The sequence below is a fragment of the Lingula anatina genome, chromosome 1 (genome assembly GCF_051362555.1).
Source record: "Lingula anatina isolate TDL-2025a chromosome 1, LinAna3.0, whole genome shotgun sequence".
NCBI lineage: Eukaryota > Metazoa > Brachiopoda > Lingulata > Lingulida > Lingulidae > Lingula > Lingula anatina.
This window is the reverse complement of record NC_141767.1, coordinates 19,811,045-19,832,664: the sequence shown is the minus strand read 5'-3', so window position 1 is coordinate 19,832,664 and position 21,620 is coordinate 19,811,045. Positions and strand designations below refer to the sequence as shown.

The 21,620-nt window shown below is 36.5% G+C and overlaps 2 protein-coding genes across 4 annotated transcripts; one reads left to right on the top strand and one right to left on the bottom strand.

The window, feature by feature from the left end:
- Window positions 1–1,392: 1,392 nt before the first annotated feature.
- On the bottom strand, window positions 1,393–1,929 carry LOC106180813 (KRAB domain-containing protein 2-like). The gene has a single exon (XM_013564946.2). The coding sequence runs from the start codon at window positions 1,927–1,929 to the stop codon at window positions 1,393–1,395; it is 537 nt and encodes a 178-aa protein (XP_013420400.1).
- Window positions 1,930–8,408: 6,479 nt separating this feature from the next.
- Window positions 8,409–16,318, top strand: LOC106180812 (snake venom 5'-nucleotidase-like). 3 transcript variants are annotated; one of them, XM_013564945.2, is made up of 9 exons: window positions 8,411–8,926; window positions 11,309–11,522; window positions 12,223–12,408; window positions 12,652–12,849; window positions 13,631–13,756; window positions 13,915–14,034; window positions 14,210–14,359; window positions 14,674–14,877; window positions 15,418–16,318. In XM_013564945.2, the coding sequence occupies exons 1-9, from the start codon at window positions 8,594–8,596 to the stop codon at window positions 15,600–15,602; spliced, it is 1,716 nt and encodes a 571-aa protein (XP_013420399.2). In that variant the 5' UTR covers window positions 8,411–8,593; the 3' UTR covers window positions 15,603–16,318. The 3 variants fall into 3 exon arrangements, with proteins under 3 accessions (XP_086856877.1, XP_086856878.1, XP_013420399.2); XM_087000751.1 differs by lacking the exon at window positions 13,915–14,034 and having other exon boundaries at window positions 8,409–8,926; XM_087000752.1 differs by lacking the exon at window positions 15,418–16,318 and having other exon boundaries at window positions 8,409–8,926; window positions 13,915–14,030; window positions 14,674–14,842.
- Window positions 16,319–21,620: the final 5,302 nt, after the last annotated feature.

Here is a 21,620-nt window from a genome sequence, read left to right as displayed (position 1 = left end):
CACCTCCGCTTTTTGTATTGAAATTCGGGTGTAACAGCAAAATGAAGAGAAAATACAACATGGTTTACTTGCTTGAATTATTCAGGAGAAAGAGCCACACACTCGCGCAAGGGTGAGGGACCCCAGCAATATTATGAAAGCCATACAATGCGCATTAGTCTCTTTTAGAACACAAATTAATCAATTATTTCTATATATCCTAAACAAGACTGGTTTTTACCGTCACGACTGAAATTCAACCACCTTTATCTCCATTACGTGAAGTAAAAGTACAGGTAAAAGTAATAAGTAGAAACAAAATCCTCGAAAATAGTCCAGGAATTTGGTTAAAAATTGTGCATTTTTGCTCACAAGCATGAAATTTGGCACAGTTGTTGACAATGAAATTCTAAGCAATTGTGGATATATGGGCATGTCTGAAAATTCCAAAATGGCCGCCAAATCCAAGATGGCCGTCGAAAATACCCTTTTAAATAAAAACGTCAAGTACATAGTCTTTAAATGGCTTCATATAAAGGTTAGAAAGCACCATGGTATGTATTCAGCATCAAAATCTGCTTCTTCAGGTGTATAATACCAATAATGGCCGCTAAAAGTAAAAAAGCAGTCCACTTATTCAAGATATCCATTAGATTGGTGAATTCACCATGCACTTAAAACTGTAAAACATTGTAAACTGTCAGAGGGTTTTATTAATAGGAGGAACAATAATAAAAATATTACTGATTCACTTGTACAGTTGTTTTAACACTTAAGTTACTTATTATCCTGTGAGGTTAAGAGATTACTGATAAGGTAATTATGCTCATTGTTCCTCCTACTTGTGTCTCAAACTGAGGCACTCACTCAAAGTTTTTTTACACAGAGCACAGTTCAATACTACTGGTTGCATTATGTAAATGAATTTTAGTAAGGTTCAAAACAAGAATTAATAAATTGAATGTTAGTTTTTAGAAAAATATTGTTTGTCCTAAATAAAACTATAAATTATAAATTGAGTTAATAAATTCACTGAGATACTTAGATCCCACGATATTTTGAGGAATTCTGATCACCCAGTATCTTCTTGAAATCTTCTCATTTCATGTGGTGTGTCTAGAGCATCCAGTGGAGTGACATTCGTCAAGTTCCAAGTAACAAACTGGCCTTCAGCGAGTGGTTCATTGATTGGATTGTTATGTGAGAGGGTGTAGTGTGAATCTATGACTCCTGTTCTCTCAAATATACCCTGAAACTTGCTTTGAACAGTCTCTCTGTGGACAGTCTTCCTTCCTCAACCCCAGTTGCAATAGTTTCAGCTCCACAGAGGAGGTTGCAAGTATTCCCTTCCATGATTACCTGTAGGAGCACCATAGTTGAGTAGGCTGCTGGTTGTGCTGCTGTTGAAAGGCTTTACCTCATACTCGGGTGCTGGTTCCGCCCTGACCCATGCTCAGTCTGGTCAAGCTGGTCGCAGTCTGTGAAGAAACCTTCCATATCCTCCTCATTGGTCACTTCTTCATCCGGCTCTTGTTTAACTAGGATGCCCAGGAGGGCACTGCCTGTGTGTGGTGGTTGTCTAAACACAACTTCATATGGTGATTTAGCTGTTGTGGAACTAACTGTGGTGTTGAGGGTATATGTTACATACTGAAGGCCGTCAACCCATGATTTGTGGGGATTTTCTTCTACCCACTTCCCCAACTTCAACAGTAAATCTTCATTTTCCATTTCAACTGTGGCAAGTTCATCAAACAACTGTATAGAAAACTCCCTGCCATCATCTGACTGCAAAATTCTAGGTGGACCGAAAAGACAGAAAAGTGATGTTAGCTTTTCTGCAACTTCTGAAGCGCATTTTGATGAGAGTGCATATGACCAACTAAATTTAGAGAAGTGGTCTCTCAGATAGAGGATCCACCTGTTCCCATGATGCTCCCTACTCGACATGTCAATCAGGTCCATATATAGATTGGTCATAAAGCCGATGGAAATGATATCTTTTCCCACAGATGACTTCTTTAGGGCTAGTCTGGTTAAGCAATCCGTGCACGTGCTCAGATACAACTTCACAGTATCTGCACGGATTCCAGCATAATATTTCTTGACTTCTTCCAGGTTTTGTCACGTCTACAGTGTCCAACTCTTAAGTGGCACCTTAAAGCAAAATATGGATTTTCACATTATTTCTTCAATACATAACTAAAACCAAAGTAACCAAAAATACATATATGTGACGCCATTGCCAATCATCAATTTCAGTCTTTGGAAAACCTTAAGTAAGACTGTTTATTAATTGTAAATAAAAAAAGATGCATGTTAAATCAAATGTAAGTACGTAAATGAGGTAGTTTTTTTTAATCAAGAACAATTTATATAGGGAAATACACCCTTTTGCATCTACTTTTCATGTGATAATTGAGAAATAGTAGATAATATAATATGAAATATAGGAGAAAAATGTAGATTTCCTCATTAAATTAAACAAATAACCCTATTCATAAGATTGAGCTTATTAATGAAACTATTTACTTGGATTACAAGAAGAATCCACTACCATAACTGCACTTACACATGTATGTAGTATTCTTCAATTAGTGCTGACTTTATTTATTTATTTATTTATTTATTTTTTTTTATGGCTTAATCAAAAATTTTAATCATACCTGGTATATGGGTTTTTATATGCATAACTGCCTTTCATTTTCAAACCAATTGATGCTAATATACATGTAATTTATAAAAGGGCGCTTACATCTTTATACTGGAAAACAGATCTTCTTTAGGTACTACAGGTGTGGATGTCTTCTTGCAGTATAAAATTTTGCGAGATCCAATTTGTTGAAGCTTGAAACGTTTCGACGCCCAGAACTTAAAATTATTTCCATCCGAGCACTTGACACCCCTGTCCAGTTGCAATGCAGTGACTGCTTTATCATAGCACTCTTGAGTAATACAGTGAGTGTTGCGTTTTCTATGGTCGAATTTTGAATATGAGCATCCAGCAACCTGTAAAATTCAGCTCGCTGCTCTTCGTGATGCAAATCTTGCCCCTCTTTCACTTCCATCCTTAGACGCTAATGTCTGTCGGAATGAAAACTGAGAAAAACCAGGTCATGCTTTTCTAGCAATCAGTGTCATTGATCTCAATGTACAAATCCCTTTGTATCAAAGATTGCATTATTACTAGTATAACCATCACCCTGATTCCATATTGCATATTTACTCGCTTAGGAATCCAAACTGATGAATCAGCCACTGACCTAGGACAAACAGCGATTGTTCTAGGGCAGATCAGACTGATTGCCATCTGGTCTAGGAAAATCGATGATTATACTGAATCGCCATCTGTCCTGAGACATTTACATGACACTTTGCAGGTACCTTGTGGAAGTTGTGAATGAAAAGATAAATACAACTCTCTTTCTAGTAGAAGTTGAGAAACTGGGCAGTATCTCACCGTACTAAGTAGTGTAAAAATAGCCGATGGCCTCAATGTGTTAGTTGAGAAGAGGCGATTATGATTGCCTTAATACTTCTTTTTGTCCCAATTCCGTGTCATTCGCCATTGGTTGAAAGCGGGAGAGAGAAACATCAGTATCGCTGACGATGTACAGTATAATGTAACCACGGGAGATTTCGCTTTGACAGATTTGAATACAGGTTTCCCTGGCTAACAATCTTACATGACACATACACACATCTCTGACCACAGGGTGCGCTTGTCGTCTGTTTCAAAAATGTTGAGAAGCCCCCAGTGAAATTTCGTGTATAATTTAAGGGCCCTCTGACATAACAACTCTTTGGAGAGTAGGCCCTATCGATGGCCCTCCAAATATCTATCAGCTGAAATAAATAAGGGGAATAGCCCTCACTACTTAAGCATGCAATCTTCAAATCCATTTTATGAAATAAAAAAAAAGAAAGAAATTCATTTTAAAACATGAAAGTCAAACAAAAATGCAATAAGCACATGGATATTACATATGCCACAGACACATTCCCTATGGAACGTAAACATTAAAAAACGATTATGGTAACACTCTAAAATGCAAGAGAGTTTTCTCCTTTTTTCCATTACAACACTGAAACACAATGTATTGAATGAAGAGATGAAAAAATCTTTCTGTCCGTTCTGCACATACAGATCGCAGGTGAAAACTTTGGAGGTCCAGTAGCCCCGAGTTCCTAGGAAATAGACGTTGGCCTAGTTTGACTCCTTTTTATGTACAGACACAGATGTGTCTGTACATATAGCCATCATCTGCGTCTGTCGTCGCCGTCGTCGCCGTCGCCGTCGCCGTGCACTTTTACCGATAACACGATAAGTGGAAAACCATTTTGCATTTTGATTTGAAACTTGCAGAACTGATGAATATTCATAATACGCAGGTCAAGTTCGAAAATCAGCATGATCGGGTCACTCTTAGGGAATTTATGCTGTTTTTTTTACTTTTTTCAACATATATGCAGCACCGATAACACGATAAGTGGAAAACCATTGTACCTTTTGGCTTGAAACTTACAGTACTGATGAATATTCATAATACGCAGGTCGAGTTCGAAAATCAGCATGATCGGGTCACTTATAGGGAATTTATGCTGTTTTTTCACTTTTTTCAGCATATATACAGCACCGATAACACGATAAGTGGAAAACCATTTTACCTTTTGGCTTGAAACTTACAGAACTGATGAATATACATAATACGCAGGTCAAGTTCGAAAATCAGCGTGATTGGGTAATTTTTAGTGAATTTAGGCTATTTTTTCACTTTTTTCAGCATTTTTGCAACACTGATAACACAATAAATGAAGAACTGTTTTACCCTTTGGCTTGAAACTTACAGAACTGATAAATATTCATAATACGCAGGTCAAGTTCGAAAATCAGCACGATCGGGTAACTTATAGGGAATTTATGCTGTTTTTTTTTTCACTTTTTTCAGTATATATGCAACACTGATAACACAATATAAGAAAAACAGATTGGCCAATTGTCATTATACTCACAGGAGGGGCCAATCTTACTAAAACGCAGGTTGAGTTTGAAAATCAGCATAATCAGTCCATTATTTTAAAAGGTAATGCTGTTTTTTCACATTTCCTCACATTCAATTCTTAGGCATGTTAACAGTCTCATTATTGAACTAATAAGATACGTAAATGTGTTTGTTTGGCATTTCCTGCATCTTTACAACATTGTTAGTTGATTTTGTAAAAATGATGGTAAACTTGTTATCATGTATTGTGTAATAAAGTGTCAAAAATGGAAATAAACTCATATCATTGCAGTTTGTCAGATGCATTCATCCACTATGTTCAGAATCTCAGAATGGAGGAAGTTGGGCATTTAAAACTGTTCTATTGATACTTTTCCCATCTCATCAATTTTCTTCATTGGTCATATAAAAATGGCAGTAAACTGTTTATTTTGTTTTATGTTTAAAAAGTGTTAAAAATGGAAATAAACCCATTTCAGAACAGTGCTGTATTGTTTACATTTTGGCATTTTCAATATGTGACTTTGAAGTTCCATGGGCCTGAAGGCTTTTGCTAGTCACATTTTCTGAATAACCATGATACTAATATTTTATAATTAAAAATTGATGGTCATTATGCTGTAAAACATTATGTAATATTGCATGAAAATTTGAAGAAACCCCTATTTTGGGCACTGCTCCCATGATGACCATTTAAGGAAAATCATGTCACTTACTGTTCTCAAACTTACAGGAAAGAAACATGGGACTAAAATACAGCTCCAGTAGGCAATGCAGTCTGTTTGGTAAATTTTTCTGGCAATTAAACAGTTTTTTGTGAAAATTTAATTTTTCACTTATTGGCATTTTCAAGGTGTGACTTTGAAGTTCCATGATCCTGAAGACCTTTGCTTGTCACATTTCCTGAATATCCGTGATACTAATATTTTATAATTAAAAATTGATGGTCATTATGCTGTTAAACATTATGTAATGTTGCATCAAAATTTGAAGAAACCCCTATTTTGGGCACTGCTCCCATGATGACCATTTAACAAAAATCATGTCAATTACTGTTCTCAAACTTACAGGAAAGAAACATGGGTCTAAAATACAGCTTCAGTAGGCAATGCAGTCTGTTTGGTAAATTTTTCTGGCAATTAAACAGTTTTTTGTGAAAATTTAATTTTTCACATATTGGCATTTCCAAGGTGCGACTTAGAACCTCCACGGGCTTGAAGACCCGTGCTAGTCACATTTTGTGAAAATCCATGACACTTATATTTTATTATTAAAAATCGATGGTCATTATGCTGTTAAGCATTATGTAATGTTGCATCAAAATAGAAGAAAACACAATTTTTGGTGCTGCTGCCTTGATGACCATTATGGAAAAACCGTGTTACTTATGACTGTCAAACTTTCAAAAAAGAAACACAGGACTAAAATGCAGCCTGAGTTAGAAAAGCAGTCTAATTGGCTTCTTTTTCTGGAAGTTATACATTTTAGTGTTATATTCATTATCTTTTTTGGCATATTCATTGTGGGACTCGGAGCTCCCATGGACATGAAGCCAAATGGTAATCATATTTTCTACATGTCCATCCTATTTATAGTCAATAAACAAAAATTTGTGATAATTATTCTCTAATTTATTATGTAATGTTACATCAAAATTGACAATCTTTTTGCACTGCTACTGCAAACATTATGAAAAGAAAACTGTGCTACTTATTATAATTTTAAACTTACAAGTACGATTTTTAGGATTGGCCTTCAGCTCATGAGAAAACCAGCTCTATTGGATTATCATGTTTATTGTATTTATGCATTTTTTTGTGAAATTTTCATTTTTCTCATTCTGGCACTTTCTAAGTATAAACTTGAACTCTGATGGGCCTGAAGCCTTATGCTTTTACTTTCGTCTGTGTTACCTGTTGTGCATAAGTTGATGTTGACTGTGCAGTTAAACATAATGTATTATTGCATCAGGATTGGTAGTCTCCTATTTTGGGCATTATGGTTTTGTGCTTTTCTGAAGGTGTGACTTATGGGCCTGAAGACCTTTGAGTGGGTCAGTCTATAAATTACCCTTGGGTATCACTAGATTAATTTCAGAGTTATAAAGTCATTTGCTTTAATAGGCCATTAAATGAGATTACGTAAAGCACACTTGTTGATATTTCCCTGTAAACTCCCAAAGGTAAAGCTCTCTGCTAGATTAATAATAAGGAAGCAGTGATAATTATGCAGGTAAATTTTGTTTAATATTGCAAATAAGTTTTAAATATATATATATATATATATATATATATATATATATATATATATATATATATATATATATATATATATATCAAACTGGAAGATTAAAAGTTTGAATAGCAGCTTCATTGGAATTATATTTACCTCAAGCTCTGCCAAGGAGGTTATATTTTCACCCTTGTTTGTCTGTCATCCACATAACACAAAAAGTTATGGACTGATTTTGCAGAAATTTTCAGGAACTGTCGGAAGTGGGCCAAAGAGGACAATGATTAATTTTTGGTGGTGGTCCGGATCAATAATCAATCAATTATCAATAATAATCAACAATTGCTGCCTTGGCAGAGGTCTGCACTCTCTAGTTTTGTTGTTTTCCTTTATAATTTTTTCTCAAACACTTGCATTTGTGACTTTTAGCCCCAGGCAGGCTGTCATCTGCCTGGGGCTCTGCACATTTTCTGTATTTCTACATAAGCAGTTGTATTGTTTTTTATGTCTTTAAACATTATGTAATATTATTTTATGCACTGTCATCATTTTTCAAATATTGAGACTTTCATAATGTGAATTTGAACTCTCATGGTCCTGAAACTGTAATCTTATTGAAGGGGTGGATTGAGACCATCTTCTGGGTCTTCCGGAAGACAGTCAGGTTATTAAGTTTATATTGACTGGTATCTATTTTTTTCTGTTGGAACACCATCAAAATGGAGGATGGATCAACATAGATACTTTGTAATACTGTCAGAAAATATCTCTGGGTCCGCTCCTGTTATTGACCATGTTACCTTTTGTGCAAGATTAAAATTCAGTGTTGACTGACAGTGCTATTATAAGCATTATTTATTATTGCATCAAAATTGACAAAATGACCTTTTTTGCATCTTTATTTTCTGTTTTTTGTCTGTACATTTGACAGCTTTGCTGCCTTGTTCAACTACAAATGACCTTAGCGACTCATAAACCAATATCCGAGAACTAAACATCTGTTATAAAGCCTATAAAAGGATTGCCAGAGGTTTAATAACCGTTTGCGGTTTGCAGAAGAGGAGGAGTGAAAATGAAAAATGAATTAATGTCCCTTACTTTACTAGGTCATACCGTGTAAAACTTAACCTGTCTTTTTTATTATTAAGTTATCACACAGTCTTTAGTGATGTTATCACAGCGGTCACAAGGGGAATGCCCCACAAACACATTGGCATAGCGTTGTTTTGTTACTTTGCACACACGACACAAATAAGACGGTGACGTGCTTCACGGTCATAGAGCAGCAAAGTTAGATAAATAGCCTGACTGGGCTTTTTAGGATTTTTAGCATTAGTAGCACAATAAACTGTACCTTTTACTGTACATCCATTGAAAATATGGCAGGGGCTATGAAGGAGCTGGTGGTAATAAGCATGTGTTTAACACTAAGCTATGGGTTTAATTTGACTATTTTACACACCAACGATGTTCATGCACGGTTTGAACAGTTTGACAAGTATGGAGGCAGGTGCTCGGAAACAGAGGCAGAAGCGGGGGAGTGTTTCGGGGGAGTGGCAAGAAGATACACTAAAATCGAGGAGATCCGTAAAGCAGAACCTGACGTGATTTTGCTGGACGCTGGAGACCAGGCTCAGGGCACGCTGTGGTTTTCTATGTTCAAAGGAAAAGCGACGGCACACTTTATGAACGAACTTGGATACGATGTAATGGTAAGAATAATCTAAGGGTCGATAAAGGCATTTACCGAGAGATTAATTGTCGTTCAGTTAGAAGGCGTATTAGAATATTCTTTTTACTTCCTGAAAATAGGCTCAATAAGGATAATTTTATTTTATATCACCCGTCGTTTCTTAAACACCTTATCAGCGATTAGCATCTTATCAGCGACTTGACACTCATTGAGTTCACAAGCCTTCACACGTCTACGCACTGGACGCACGGTACACGTTTTGTGTCACCTTTTCTACATGTATCACGGAGCTTTTCAGTGTATTTTTAAAACACTGTTTATCTTACACTCCTTATCGGAGAACATACAAAATGAGATAATATGGTGACACTATTTGGAGACACATGTAGTCACTCCCTCATATCATATCATACATGTGTCATATCGGTAGGCCTACAATTTTTAAGTAAATTTTAGCATGAGCGTTCGTACATGTACGTGTGTTTGGAGAGAGAGAGAGAGAGAAAGAGCACTGATCGACCGGGGTACATTTACAAAAGGTGGGTCCGGCTACAACCTGCGGGACCATCCCAACTGTCCTCATGCATGCGGAAATGCGCTTTTAAGATTAACGCACCTTCTTTTCTTCGATGTCAAAGATAAGGCGAATCTTGCAAAAAAAAAAAAAAAAAAAAAAAAAAAGGCGAGTCATTGCCGTCCCTTAGGCCTTTTAGTCCACAAAAGACACATCTTTTCATGTAAACAGCGACATGCCAGACGTTACCTTGGGTCGCGGTGCTGTCACCATGTTCCTCCATTATTACAGTATTATTATCTATAAATTGACAGTTGGCATATATTTCTGTGCTACTGTGCAATTATTGCGAATTTTCAAATGTTCACATGTTATGTTTCTTCTTTCACCTAATTCCCTGGTATTGCAGGTGAGTCAGTGTTTATCATGCTTGACCACTTTTATATGGAAAACTGCATGTCACATTATACACGCCAGATATAGTACACAATAGGTGTGACATTAGATCATGTTATTCACCTTGCATTCTATCCGATACAGTATTATCAACTTTCCACCTTACCATTTTTTTTCCATTGAAACAAGCCTCACGTTCCCTTATGGGTCCATGGCGTTATGTACTATGGGTGTTGCAGCATTGCCGAAAATGGCAACAATGGGTCTGACATTCCATTCATTTAGGCTCTTTTCGTTATATGTTATGCACTAACAAGTCATACGTATCTTTTGTGACATTTAAAGATTTAAAATTCGATTCTACAGAGAGAGAATGAGAATGAGCGAACGTAAGCGCGCGCGCGCGCGTGTGTGGTGGATCCAGCCTTTTGGCATTTAAAAATATTGGAACAATGAAAAAAGTCCATTCCAGGTCTACATCTATTCGCATCCTGCGGGTGGGGTTGATTTCAATAACTCGGACATTAAGACAGGGAAAACTTTGTTTTTATCAAATTTTGAGTCTTTGGGTTTTTACATATGTATCTTTCTATTTATCTCGGACAAAAAATCTATGCAATCTCGTTTGAAATAATATTGTCGTTATTTTTTATCAGATAAATAAATCAATGATGTATTCTCGACAGACTATATCATTTGTGGCAAATAGATATTTTTATGTGAAAACACATCAGTACAGTATATAATTTGTAGCAAATGGATATGTTTATGTGAAAAATGCATTGGTAAAGTATAGATAATCACATATCATGGGTCTTTCGTGGCCAGTTACAACGCCTAGTAAAAGTATACCCTAATATTTTGGCATTGTTTAACGCCGTCTGTAGATACAATCGGGTTATAAATCAGACAAGCCAGACAGCTAAACACGCTTAGGAATTTTTGAATAAATAAAATTTTCTTGCTGTAGATCGAAATTGATATGAAAGTTTTAAAAACAAGTTATGACATGGACGACACAGCTTACCTGAAATAATTTTCATAGTTTCTTCTGACAACGGAGTTATCTCTACTACAATATCCCAATGCAGAACAAGACACCTTTTTTAAGAACTACGATTGTTGTTATTGTAGCCTCTTCCTAATAAAGGCGTCTTTTTAAGCAGTTAAATATTGGAATGGGAATAACTTAAACTGTTGTTTGAAAAAATATAATTTTAAATTTTATTGCAAATTCTTTGCTGGATTTCTCATTTTTTCCCGTGTAGTCTTATACGTATACAAAGCCGCCTCAGTTGTTACAGAAAAGGAAAAATGAGAACAAATGTTTGATTTGAGAAATCTTTGTAAAGTGTGATCTCTCTATCTCTCCCTTTCTCTCTCCATTATTGATGCAATGAATTAAATCCAATAGCCCTAACATGATTAATTACACTCTTAGATAAAAGATAGACGTCCCTGTTTTATTTGTTTTTATTTTTTGCTCTTCAGACATTAGGCAATCACGAGTTCGACAACGGTCTTGATGGTCTTGCGCAATTTCTTGAAAACGTCACCTTCCCAGTAGTAAGCTCTAATATCAACGCTGCTAATGTTCCAGAAATGAGAGGACTGTTCAATAAATCCACAGTGCTAACTGTTGCTGGTGAAAAGATAGGGGTGATAGGATATACTACTACAGACACACCCACTATTTCAAGCCCTGGTAAGAATTTGTATAATAAAAATCGATAAACAGACACCTGTTTGGTTATTTAGGGCACATTTGATGAAGAGATTAACCAGAAAGCATTTCTGAAGTAACTGACACGCGATTTTTGAATAAGCCCGATATTTCTCTTCATCAATGACAAATCTTGTGTGAATTGTTTGACGAGATATCGGGGGATAAATTACTTATTTTTTCCTTTCATGAAAGATGTATATGCTGATGCCTCGTGCAATACACTTATTCTGAACGGTTTATCAATAACATGATGCCTTTACTAGGCTGCGTATTTAAGGCGTCATATTTTAATTCATTCATTTGAATGAGAGAATAGTTTCATTAGCTCTGTATGTATCAATTCAAATTGTTGTTTTTCTTTTTATCAAGAGCTTGTAAAATATGTGGGTATTACCTCCAATATGAAATGACCTTAGTCATTTACTCCCTGATGATGGTGACTGACAGTCACAGAAATATTGGAGGTAATATCCACATATTTTACAAGCTCTTGATAAAAAGAAAAACAATAATTTGAACATTCATTTGAAGTTTATCGAGATTGCAGAATCAAAGAGCCCATACATCCGCCAAATCTAGCCATGGGAGCGACTAACATATACTTATATTGTACTCATTGAACAAAGAGATTTTAAAAAACGGGTTAATATTGTATACATTTCACTTGGATTTTCTTAAGGTGCCTTGATATTCACCGAAGAGGTGGCTGCAGTTCAGGCAGAGGCTGACAAGTTGACGTCACAAGGCATCGATAAAATCATCGCATTGGGGCATTCGGGGTTTCCTGTGGATAAGAAGGTCGCCGAACTTGTCACGGGTGTGGACATCGTCGTTAGTGGGCACACAAATACATTTCTTTATACTGGTAAGTTTGCATTTGAAATAGAATTCTTTTGAAAAATCTGCCCTAATTTTTTAAAGTAGCGCACTGTACTGTACTGTTTTTTTTCTTTTTTCTTCTTTGAAAGTAGACCCTTATATTCTGACCTATTTTGAAGATATGTTTCTTCCATATTGTTTTTATATTGTTTATTTGTTTATGTTATCGTTATTATTATCTTAAAACATGTAATTTTAAGTTTGTTCTATGATTTTAATAACGTATCAGGGACCCCGCCCTCAACAGAAGTTCCTGAAGGTGAATATCCAGTTGTGATGACACAATCAGGCGGGAGAAAAGTGTTGATAGTCTCTGATTTCTGGTTGGGCAAATATCTAGGTCATTTAGCAGTGACGTTTGATGACGCAGGGGAAGTTACGTCATGGAATGGTAATCCAATCTTATTGGATAAAACTGTTCCTGAAGGTAAATTATCTGCAATGAATTTTTGTGTTCAATTAATGCGTTCAAGTACCTCAATAAAAATACTGTAAGTTACATTGTACCCTGCTTCACATACATGTATGAATATGTGTCGAAAAGTCCATTAAGTAACAATCACGGGGGAAATGTGAGTTTTGAAGGGTTACATCAAACTACTAGTGCAACACACATTAACTTATTTTATGCCAGCAGAGACCACATAACGGTTCCACAGTTATATTCTTTTTCTGCCAAGGCTTCACTTGTGTTGAAAATTGCTGTGATTTTCACAACATTTGGATTTTAAAAATGGCTATCCCAGATACTTGATACCAGGGGCGGATCTAGGATTATTTGAAAGGGGGGTCCAGAACGACAGGCCTCGGATGCGAAGCCGACCATCGTTTTGGGGTTTGGGTCCTACTAAAGGGCCCCGGGAATTTTTGGTGTTTTGGAGAGCAAACAGGGCCCTTTAGTACGGTTAAGAAATGTGATTTAGCTAGTGAACATTCTAATTTCAAGAGGGGAATATTGGTGTGATACATTTTTCAGAAACCGAAGGCCTCCCTCACCCCCCCCCCCCACCTCTAAATCCGCCACTGGATACCCTTTATAGCTTCCAACATGCATGTATATTGTAATAGTCATTATAATGCCTATCAAAGGGAGACTTGCACTTAAATAATAATAATAAAAAAAAACAGTGAATATAAGTTTTCACTTTGTGTTTAATATTAGGCCTAAATCATGTTTTAAGTTGGCTTGTACCGTCTTCTTCTGTCAGACAATGCTACCCTCACTAAGCTGCAGCCATGGAAACAACGGGTGACTGAATTTGGTTCAAGGCAAATCGGATCCTCACTAGTGTTACTAAATGACACGGGTTGTAAGTTCAACGAGTGTAGTCTAGGTAAGTGTCCTTTGTTCGTCTTGCAAGTATATAATTTATGAAAATAATTAGAATATTGTCACTGAACAGTTAAATGAAACCAATTGTCTTATGCTTTATAGATGAATTGATATTTTCTTTAAATTGACGTCGTTTCTTTGTAACATAAAAACTTACAGGAAACTTGATGGCAGACGCATTAGTTGACAAATATCTGAAGCCTTCGGATGGCTCAAGATGGACGAATAGGTCTATTGGCATCTGGAATAGTGGTTCATTTCGTGCACCTCTTCGCGTAGGTGAGGTTTCCACATGTTAAGCTTTTATGACCATTTATGTACTTTCTCGGTTATCATCAATTTTACTAATTCTTTTCATAAGTACATGTACATGCATTTGATTAATTTAATGCATTGCAGAATTGGAAGCATTTCTTCTTCATTTTATATATATATAATCTTTTTTTATCTCCAGGCGATATACTTGTGTCGGACGTCCGAGGTGCTGTTCCATTTGGAAATGGAGCTGATATTGCCCAGATATCTGGTAGCACACTATGGGCAGTCTTGGAGCATTCAGTGTCTAAATACGAGGAAAAGGTCGGCCGCTTCTTACAAGTCTCAGGTAAAGCAGACCTAGGCACCTAGGCCTTAGTTTTGATATTGTATTTTAGTTTGTGATAATTTTAACAGAATACCTCGAGGACACACATGCGGGTGCGTGACAATTGGAAATATATCAAGTAATTGTAGAATCTCTCCTTGTCACCAAAACCATAAATTTTCCCGAAACTAAGCGTTAATCTGGCATTTGCCGTAAGAACATTTTTTGTTTTGTTTCTTTTAAAGAGCAAGAGATTATAAATCAAAACCTTTACTTTTCACAAAAGATATTTTGACAATGCATTGAAAGTCCACATCATTCGTGTTCACGTCTAGGGCTAAGAGTTGTGTACAATATCTCCAAGCCGGTCGGAAGCCGCGTGGTCAGCGTTGACGTCAGATGTGCGGACTGCATTGTCCCCAAGTTCCAGCCCCTCATAAAGACCAAAATATACGAAGTAATCACTAGTTCATTCATCTTAGGAGGGGGTGACGATTATTCGGTATTGAGGGACAACATCGTGTATCGATACGGGATAGGTACGTACGGAACGAATTAAAACGCTAGGATTATCCCAGTTTATAGTCTTCTGATTATTGTGTTAACTCTTTGGTTATTTTAAAGACAAATAATTTATTCTTAATAAAAACGTTAATGTTGTTTAAACGAAAAAATTGTTGTAAGAGGTTCATTTGATTTCTCTCCCTGTTCTACACGAGATGCCGTTACTTGAGGAAAACCCCCGTTGTTACAGTGGAGCCCACCTGATTTGCACAGAGCAGACTGCAATCACACCGCATCGCATCTGAGCCCTGTTTTATTGCCAAACAGTTACTCCTACGTAGTTCCTCCTTTTGCTTTCCTGTTTCTTTTTTTATCTGGCCAATTACCGTTGATAAAAGAGCACTTTACAAGTTTTGAAAATGCAGTCGTAAACTGGCTTGACACTTTAAATGCATGTAACCTCTGATATGAGGGTCCCGTAAAATACTCTCCAAAATCACGCTGCTTTTCAACAATTTTGTAACTGGCTGCTAGTGCACCTTGTGGTCAGAGAGTAAAATGCATGTATATTTCAGATACTTTGGATGCCGATGTCTTAATGGACTACATCAAAAAGTACTCTCCGGTTTACCATGGTGTGGAGGACCGAATTAAATTCGTCACTGGTTCAGTCCAGCCTTGTAGCAACAACCAGGCATACGCAGTCGTTCCGACGTTCACGTTGATTTTGTTTGCTTTGTTCTTTATGGGGAATTGTTAAAATTTCACATCCGTCACAACTTTGCGCTTACAACACTGAAGTCTCCAAGCCTTTTTTAAAGGCAAAAGAAAAAAAAAAATCAGGAAAACACGAGGAATGGACACGTCATGTCAAGAATTACTGAGCAGATTAGAGTCTTTTCTCTTCTTTGATGATGATGATTTTAAATAAAGAAACATCGATGTATATATGCACGCGAATTGGAGGATGTCATCGTTGTTTACAAATATTGTAAAATCTGCTGAATTAGTTTCTGGACCAATCTACTTTTAAGTGTTTGGTCTTACGTGTTAAAAGTGTGACAAAACACATGTAGGGTACAATAGCAGCTAGTGAGCTTCCCTTGTCATATACTCTAGGCATCGGATGGTTTCTCTTGAAACACTTTAACATTAATTTCATGGCTACATGGTGTTTTGCCTTTTGGCAATCTTAAGAAACCTTGTAAGAATTACTGGAATTGACTAAGTCGTTAAACAGCCCACAGTTCAAACTTGATCCTTAAGGTTTACCACTTGAAGCCATTCAGATGAACTTAAAGATGCATATAAAGCCAATTTTTTTTGCCACAAAAGCCAACCAAATGCCAGCATATAGTTTCAATTAGTATAACTAAGAGAATTACCAAAAGGTTTACCTGAATTTGATGTTTGAACGAATGTTTCTTGTATGTGATTCATATTATTCCTGTATGAAATAAATGTTATTGATATTCCCGCATGTGATTAATATAACTAATATTTTCAAACCTTTTTCTTCCGTTAAGATTAACATTAAGTCATTGGAAACATCACTGTATATATACACGCGACTTGGGAGGATGTCACTATTGTTTACAAATATGGTGAAATCTGCTGAATTTGTTTCTGGACCAATCTATTTGTACAAGTTTGGTATTACGTATTAAATAGTGTGACAAAGACACGCGTGGTGTACAATTGAATCAAGCGAGCTTCTTTTATCACATACTCGAAGCATCGAAGGGTTTCACTTCAAACACTTTAACGTCTTAGACTTGTTAATCAAGTTTTCTATCCAGTAATTTATCCATTTTGAGAGAATCTACAAGGGTTTCTGCACTTTTTCATTTTAATAACATTCGACAATTTTCTCTTAAGAGTACTTTAAAATCAAAGATGTGGATCATGTAACTGTATTGTAACGTAATTTGATAATATAATATAATATAATATAATATAATATAATATAATATAATATAAAAACAGTCTTATAAAGATTATTTAATGTCAGTCATCCATCAAATCATTGATGGATAAGATTTTATTCGATGTTGAGGAACAGCATACTGTATGTACAGGTGTGGAACTAAAACGCCAAAATGATCCCAGTTTTTAGAATTCTGAATATTCTGATATATCTTTGAATTTTTTTAAAATTAATTAAATCTTTAGATTAACAGTTATGTTGCGAAAACAAAAAAGCGTTTAAAATAGCATAGGGTTTATTGGATTTCTCTCCCTGGTATCTTGGAGATTTCTCTCCCGTTTTGCGCGCGATGTACCAGAAACCCTTCTGTTACAGTTTAGTCCGTGCGACTTGCTCAGAGCACATCACAATTGCGTCTTATCTAAGCCTTTCTTACGTTCTTCCACAATTTTTTTCTCTCTTGTGTTTTTAACTGAGCCAGAATCTCTCGCTCTTGTACCTAATTTTAACATAACATATTACCATCGTCACTAAAATAACTCTTTTTTTAAAGGTTTCCAAATGCAATGAGCTTGGCACAATATATGCTTGACTCAATATAAGCTTGGCACTTTTTTATAGCATGTGTATTTTCAGGTGATTTGAATTCAGATGTCTTAATAGACAGCATCAAAAAGTACTCTCATGCGTATCATGGTGCGGAGGCCCAAATTTAATTTGTCAATGGTTCAGTGGAACCTTGTAGCACCAACCGAGCATTCGCAGCAGTTCCAACGTTCACGCTGTTCTTGGACACATATCAAGAATCATAGGGTAGTCCGGGATCTTTTCTTTACTTTGATGATGGCGATTAAAAAATTAGAAATAAACAGACCCCATTTCTTGCCGCTGTGACATTCATCCATGCTCATCTTTAAATAAACACTCCGAAGAAATTAGGTTTACCGTATAAAGAGATCATATGGGCGAATAAAAAAGAATCAGATAAATTCATGCTATTCGTTTTAATGGATTCTCGTCAAATTTTCATACTTTCATGTTTATTGTTTCTTTCTTTTTTAAATAAATTTGTCATACATTAAAACCTTGTTTTAAGTATTATATCTGCTTATGTTGGTGCCGAACCTGCTCCTCAGCTCTTTGTCTTTCTTGATGGAAGTGTTTTCCCAGCATACTGCGTGTGTCATCAAAGTTTTATGAGAAACGTTACGTGGCCCTACTGTAAAATACCTTCTAGCATTTATAAGCGTTGTCCTACCAGCTTATTGGCCGTATATTCTTACCGTATATCTAGGGTTTGAGCAACTTATAACTCATACGTTTACCAACGCACGTCTGAAACCTTGCGTTTGTCTGTGTACTATATGTATGCGTACAATGTATGTCTTTTTCTATCGTTGAACCGTTGTATAGAATTAGTATTTCTACAGTGCGGAGGGGACAGACATAAAATGGGAACAGAATAGTAAAATTTAAAAAAAGATAATGAATAATAATGAAAATACAATATCACCTAAAATAGAATATTAACTTGGACACAGTGGAGCGGTGGTCACTGCGATACACAGGCATTACAGCATGCTGTATATGGTCTGTCTGTGAACAAACGTCAGAGAAAGAGCTAGTTTTTTTATCGGGTGTGGAAAGCTTTGAAAACTTACAAAATAACTGTATATTATTCTTTAGCCTATCATTCCTTGGCCCCGGCCTTTACGTCCCTGGCATTATTTTTTAACCCGTTGCGGCGGGTTAAATGATAGCTATCTCAAGGTGCCTTTCGGGACAAGCTTTGCCCTCCTCTCACAACAATATACACATTGTCAAGGACAGTATACGCACAAAGGCCCGACGCCGTTTTTTTTTTCTTTTTATTGTTTACTGCAATTACTACCCTCAATCCCGAACTGAGACACTATAATTATGTGACTGAGTGAAAGACCTTTGCCTGGATTTTGGCCGAGTTAAGAGAGGCTGAGGAAGGACATACCTGTCAAACCTGTTTCTTCAAATTTCAAAATGAATTGTTTTTGATCTCTGGAAAGAAACGCATCGGTGATTACTTTTTAAGCCGTTTCGGTGGTTTGAACGATCGCTTTCTCGGTTCCTTTGGGGAGAATTTTACTCTCTGACAACAACCTACACAATCTTTAGGACAGTTTTCGCACAAAGAAAATAGTTTGTCTTTGGCATTTTTTTCCTTATTGTTTACTGCAATCACTACCCTCGATCAATAAATCTGGGAAAACAATAATATGTCTGCATATTGTCGCGTATGATGTTTTCGAGCGTTCTAACGTAGGGTAAAACAGAAAGGTGTAACGTATCGGGAGACTCCCGACGAGATAGGGAGTGTTTACAGGCATGTCCAAGAAGTGTATTCTTCTATCTTTGAACCTTTAAGTGAAATTAGAATTTGAATCTACAGCGCAGAGAGTCAAAACAGACACAGAATGCGAAAAGAATAGTAAAATTGAAGAAAATGATGCATGATATGATGATATTATATGATAATGATAATATCCAACTTAAAGTCTATTCTCGAGGTCAGTAGTGTTGACAGGTATGCTGTGTATTTTGTTGTCGGGTACAAAACTTGTCCCAAAAGAAACCCAGATACCAGTCATTCAAACCGGAGCAGGGGGTTAAAAAATAATGACAAATGCGTATTTTTCCAAAGATTAAAAAAACAACTCATTTTGAGAATAAAAGAAACAGGTTTGACAGGTTTGTGCTTCCCTAGCACTATATATGAAACGGGTTAAAAGACAATGACCGATGCGCACCAATTCAAAGATAAAAAACATTTTTATAAAAAATAGTGACAAATGCGTATTTTTCCAAAGATTAAAAAACAACTTATTTTGAGAATAAAAGAAATAGATTTGACCGGTATGTCCTTCCCCAGCACTATAAATGAAACGGGTGAAAAAATTATGACCGATGAGCATATTTTTAAGGATAAAAAACAATTCATTTTAAGAATAAAAGAAACAGGTTTGACGGGTGTGTCTTTCCCCAGCACTATATATTCTGCCCTCAGCTGGAATATTATTATCACAGGTTTTGCTTCAACCTTGTGCCCTTCTCTCGCTCACTACTTGGTGACAGTGCATGTACTAGTTGAATGTTTGGAACCACCAAAGCCAAAGTTTTACATAAAGCATTAGATATGAAAAAGCTGATCGTTTTAAGCATTTTTTTCACGCTGAGCTCCGGGTTTGATTTGACTATTTTACACACCAACGATGTCCACGCACGTTTCGAACAGTTTGATGGAAGAGGCACGCGATGCTCGGACAACGAAGCTCAAGCGGGAGTATGCTTTGGAGGAATCGCGCGTCAATGGACCAAAATTCAAGAAATTCGCAACTCTGAGCAGAACGTGATTTTGCTGGACGCCGGAGACCAGTTCCAAGGCACTTTATGGTATACGTTGTACAAGGGCAATGTTACAGCTTACTTCATGAATCTGTTTAGATATGACGCAATGGTAAGTGATGTTTCAATGTTTAATCTTCTTAATCTGCGGCGTATTGATAAATTGTAAAATCTTGGCTTTAAGCGATCTGTGTTTGGCACTTGAAATTCAAAGTTGCATAATGATTCATATTGATTTCTGAGACATTTTGCCAACCCCTTCTGGCGCAATTTACTTATCAAGAACGCTAGACAAGTAAAGGTACTGCACCATGATATACCGAATAAGAATGTTGATTGCTTGTTAGTAATGGAACATATCATTTCGTTTTATATAATTTTTATATATTTATAGATTACATGATCGAAACATTCATTATAATGCATTGATTTGGCTATTCATTGAGCCTTTCGTAGGCACAGGCTCTTCTAAACCTTACACTTACATCCAAGCTAGCTGGCTCGGCAAAAGTGGCGTAAGCTGGCAAGCCCCATATCCTCCCTCCCCCCAAATAGGAATAATAATTAAACCAAGACAGAGTCAAGTGAGATTTTTTAATCTCCATAAATCTCTGTACATGTATATCCTACAAAGTATTATTTCACTATACAATTCTCGCCGATGGACCATAGCACAGGGATCACGTGCAAAATGATCTTCAAATAATTGCACTCGCACTCTCAAAATTCAATTGGCGAACGCGGCGGGGCAAAAAGATCTCCCTTCTGCACTCCACCCCATTCCTTAGCGAAAGCTTTTAAAATCTAATTTTCACCACCTCCATTTCCATTACGAGAATGGCTCATATATTAGAAATTCAAAAACGGGGTACGCTGTAGATCGTCATTTTGTCCACGGCTCTTACTTTGAAGATTATATCAAATCATGAACCGTTTTGATTTTTAAGAAATAAATAAGTTGTTAAAATGATCTATACGGTATAATGTGGCAAAGTGGTATAATGATTCATATTGATTTCTGAGACATTTTGCCACTCCCTTCCGGTGCACTTTACTTGTCAAGTACTTCACCATGGTATATCGAATAAGAATGTTAAATGCTTTGAGTAATAGAGCATATAAATTCGGTAGCCTACAGGCGAGATCATCTCATAGCATTAACGTGAAATTCGAAATATTCCGAAATATGTATACAAAGTAAATTGCTGTTGCAAAGGTAAAATTTGCATCCAAGCTGGCACGGCAAAAGTGGCGTCAGCTGGCAACTTTCGTCGATGGACCATCATAGCACAGGTTTCAGTCAGGGGCGGATTGAGGGAAGACCAAGAAGACGGTCAGATTTTCAAGTTTACATTGACAAGTATCTTATTTTTCCTGCCGAAAGACGGTCAAAAATATAGGATCGATCAACAAGATTATTTGGAAGACTGTCTCTGCATCCGCCCCTGAACTTCACGCGCCCGTTGATCTTCA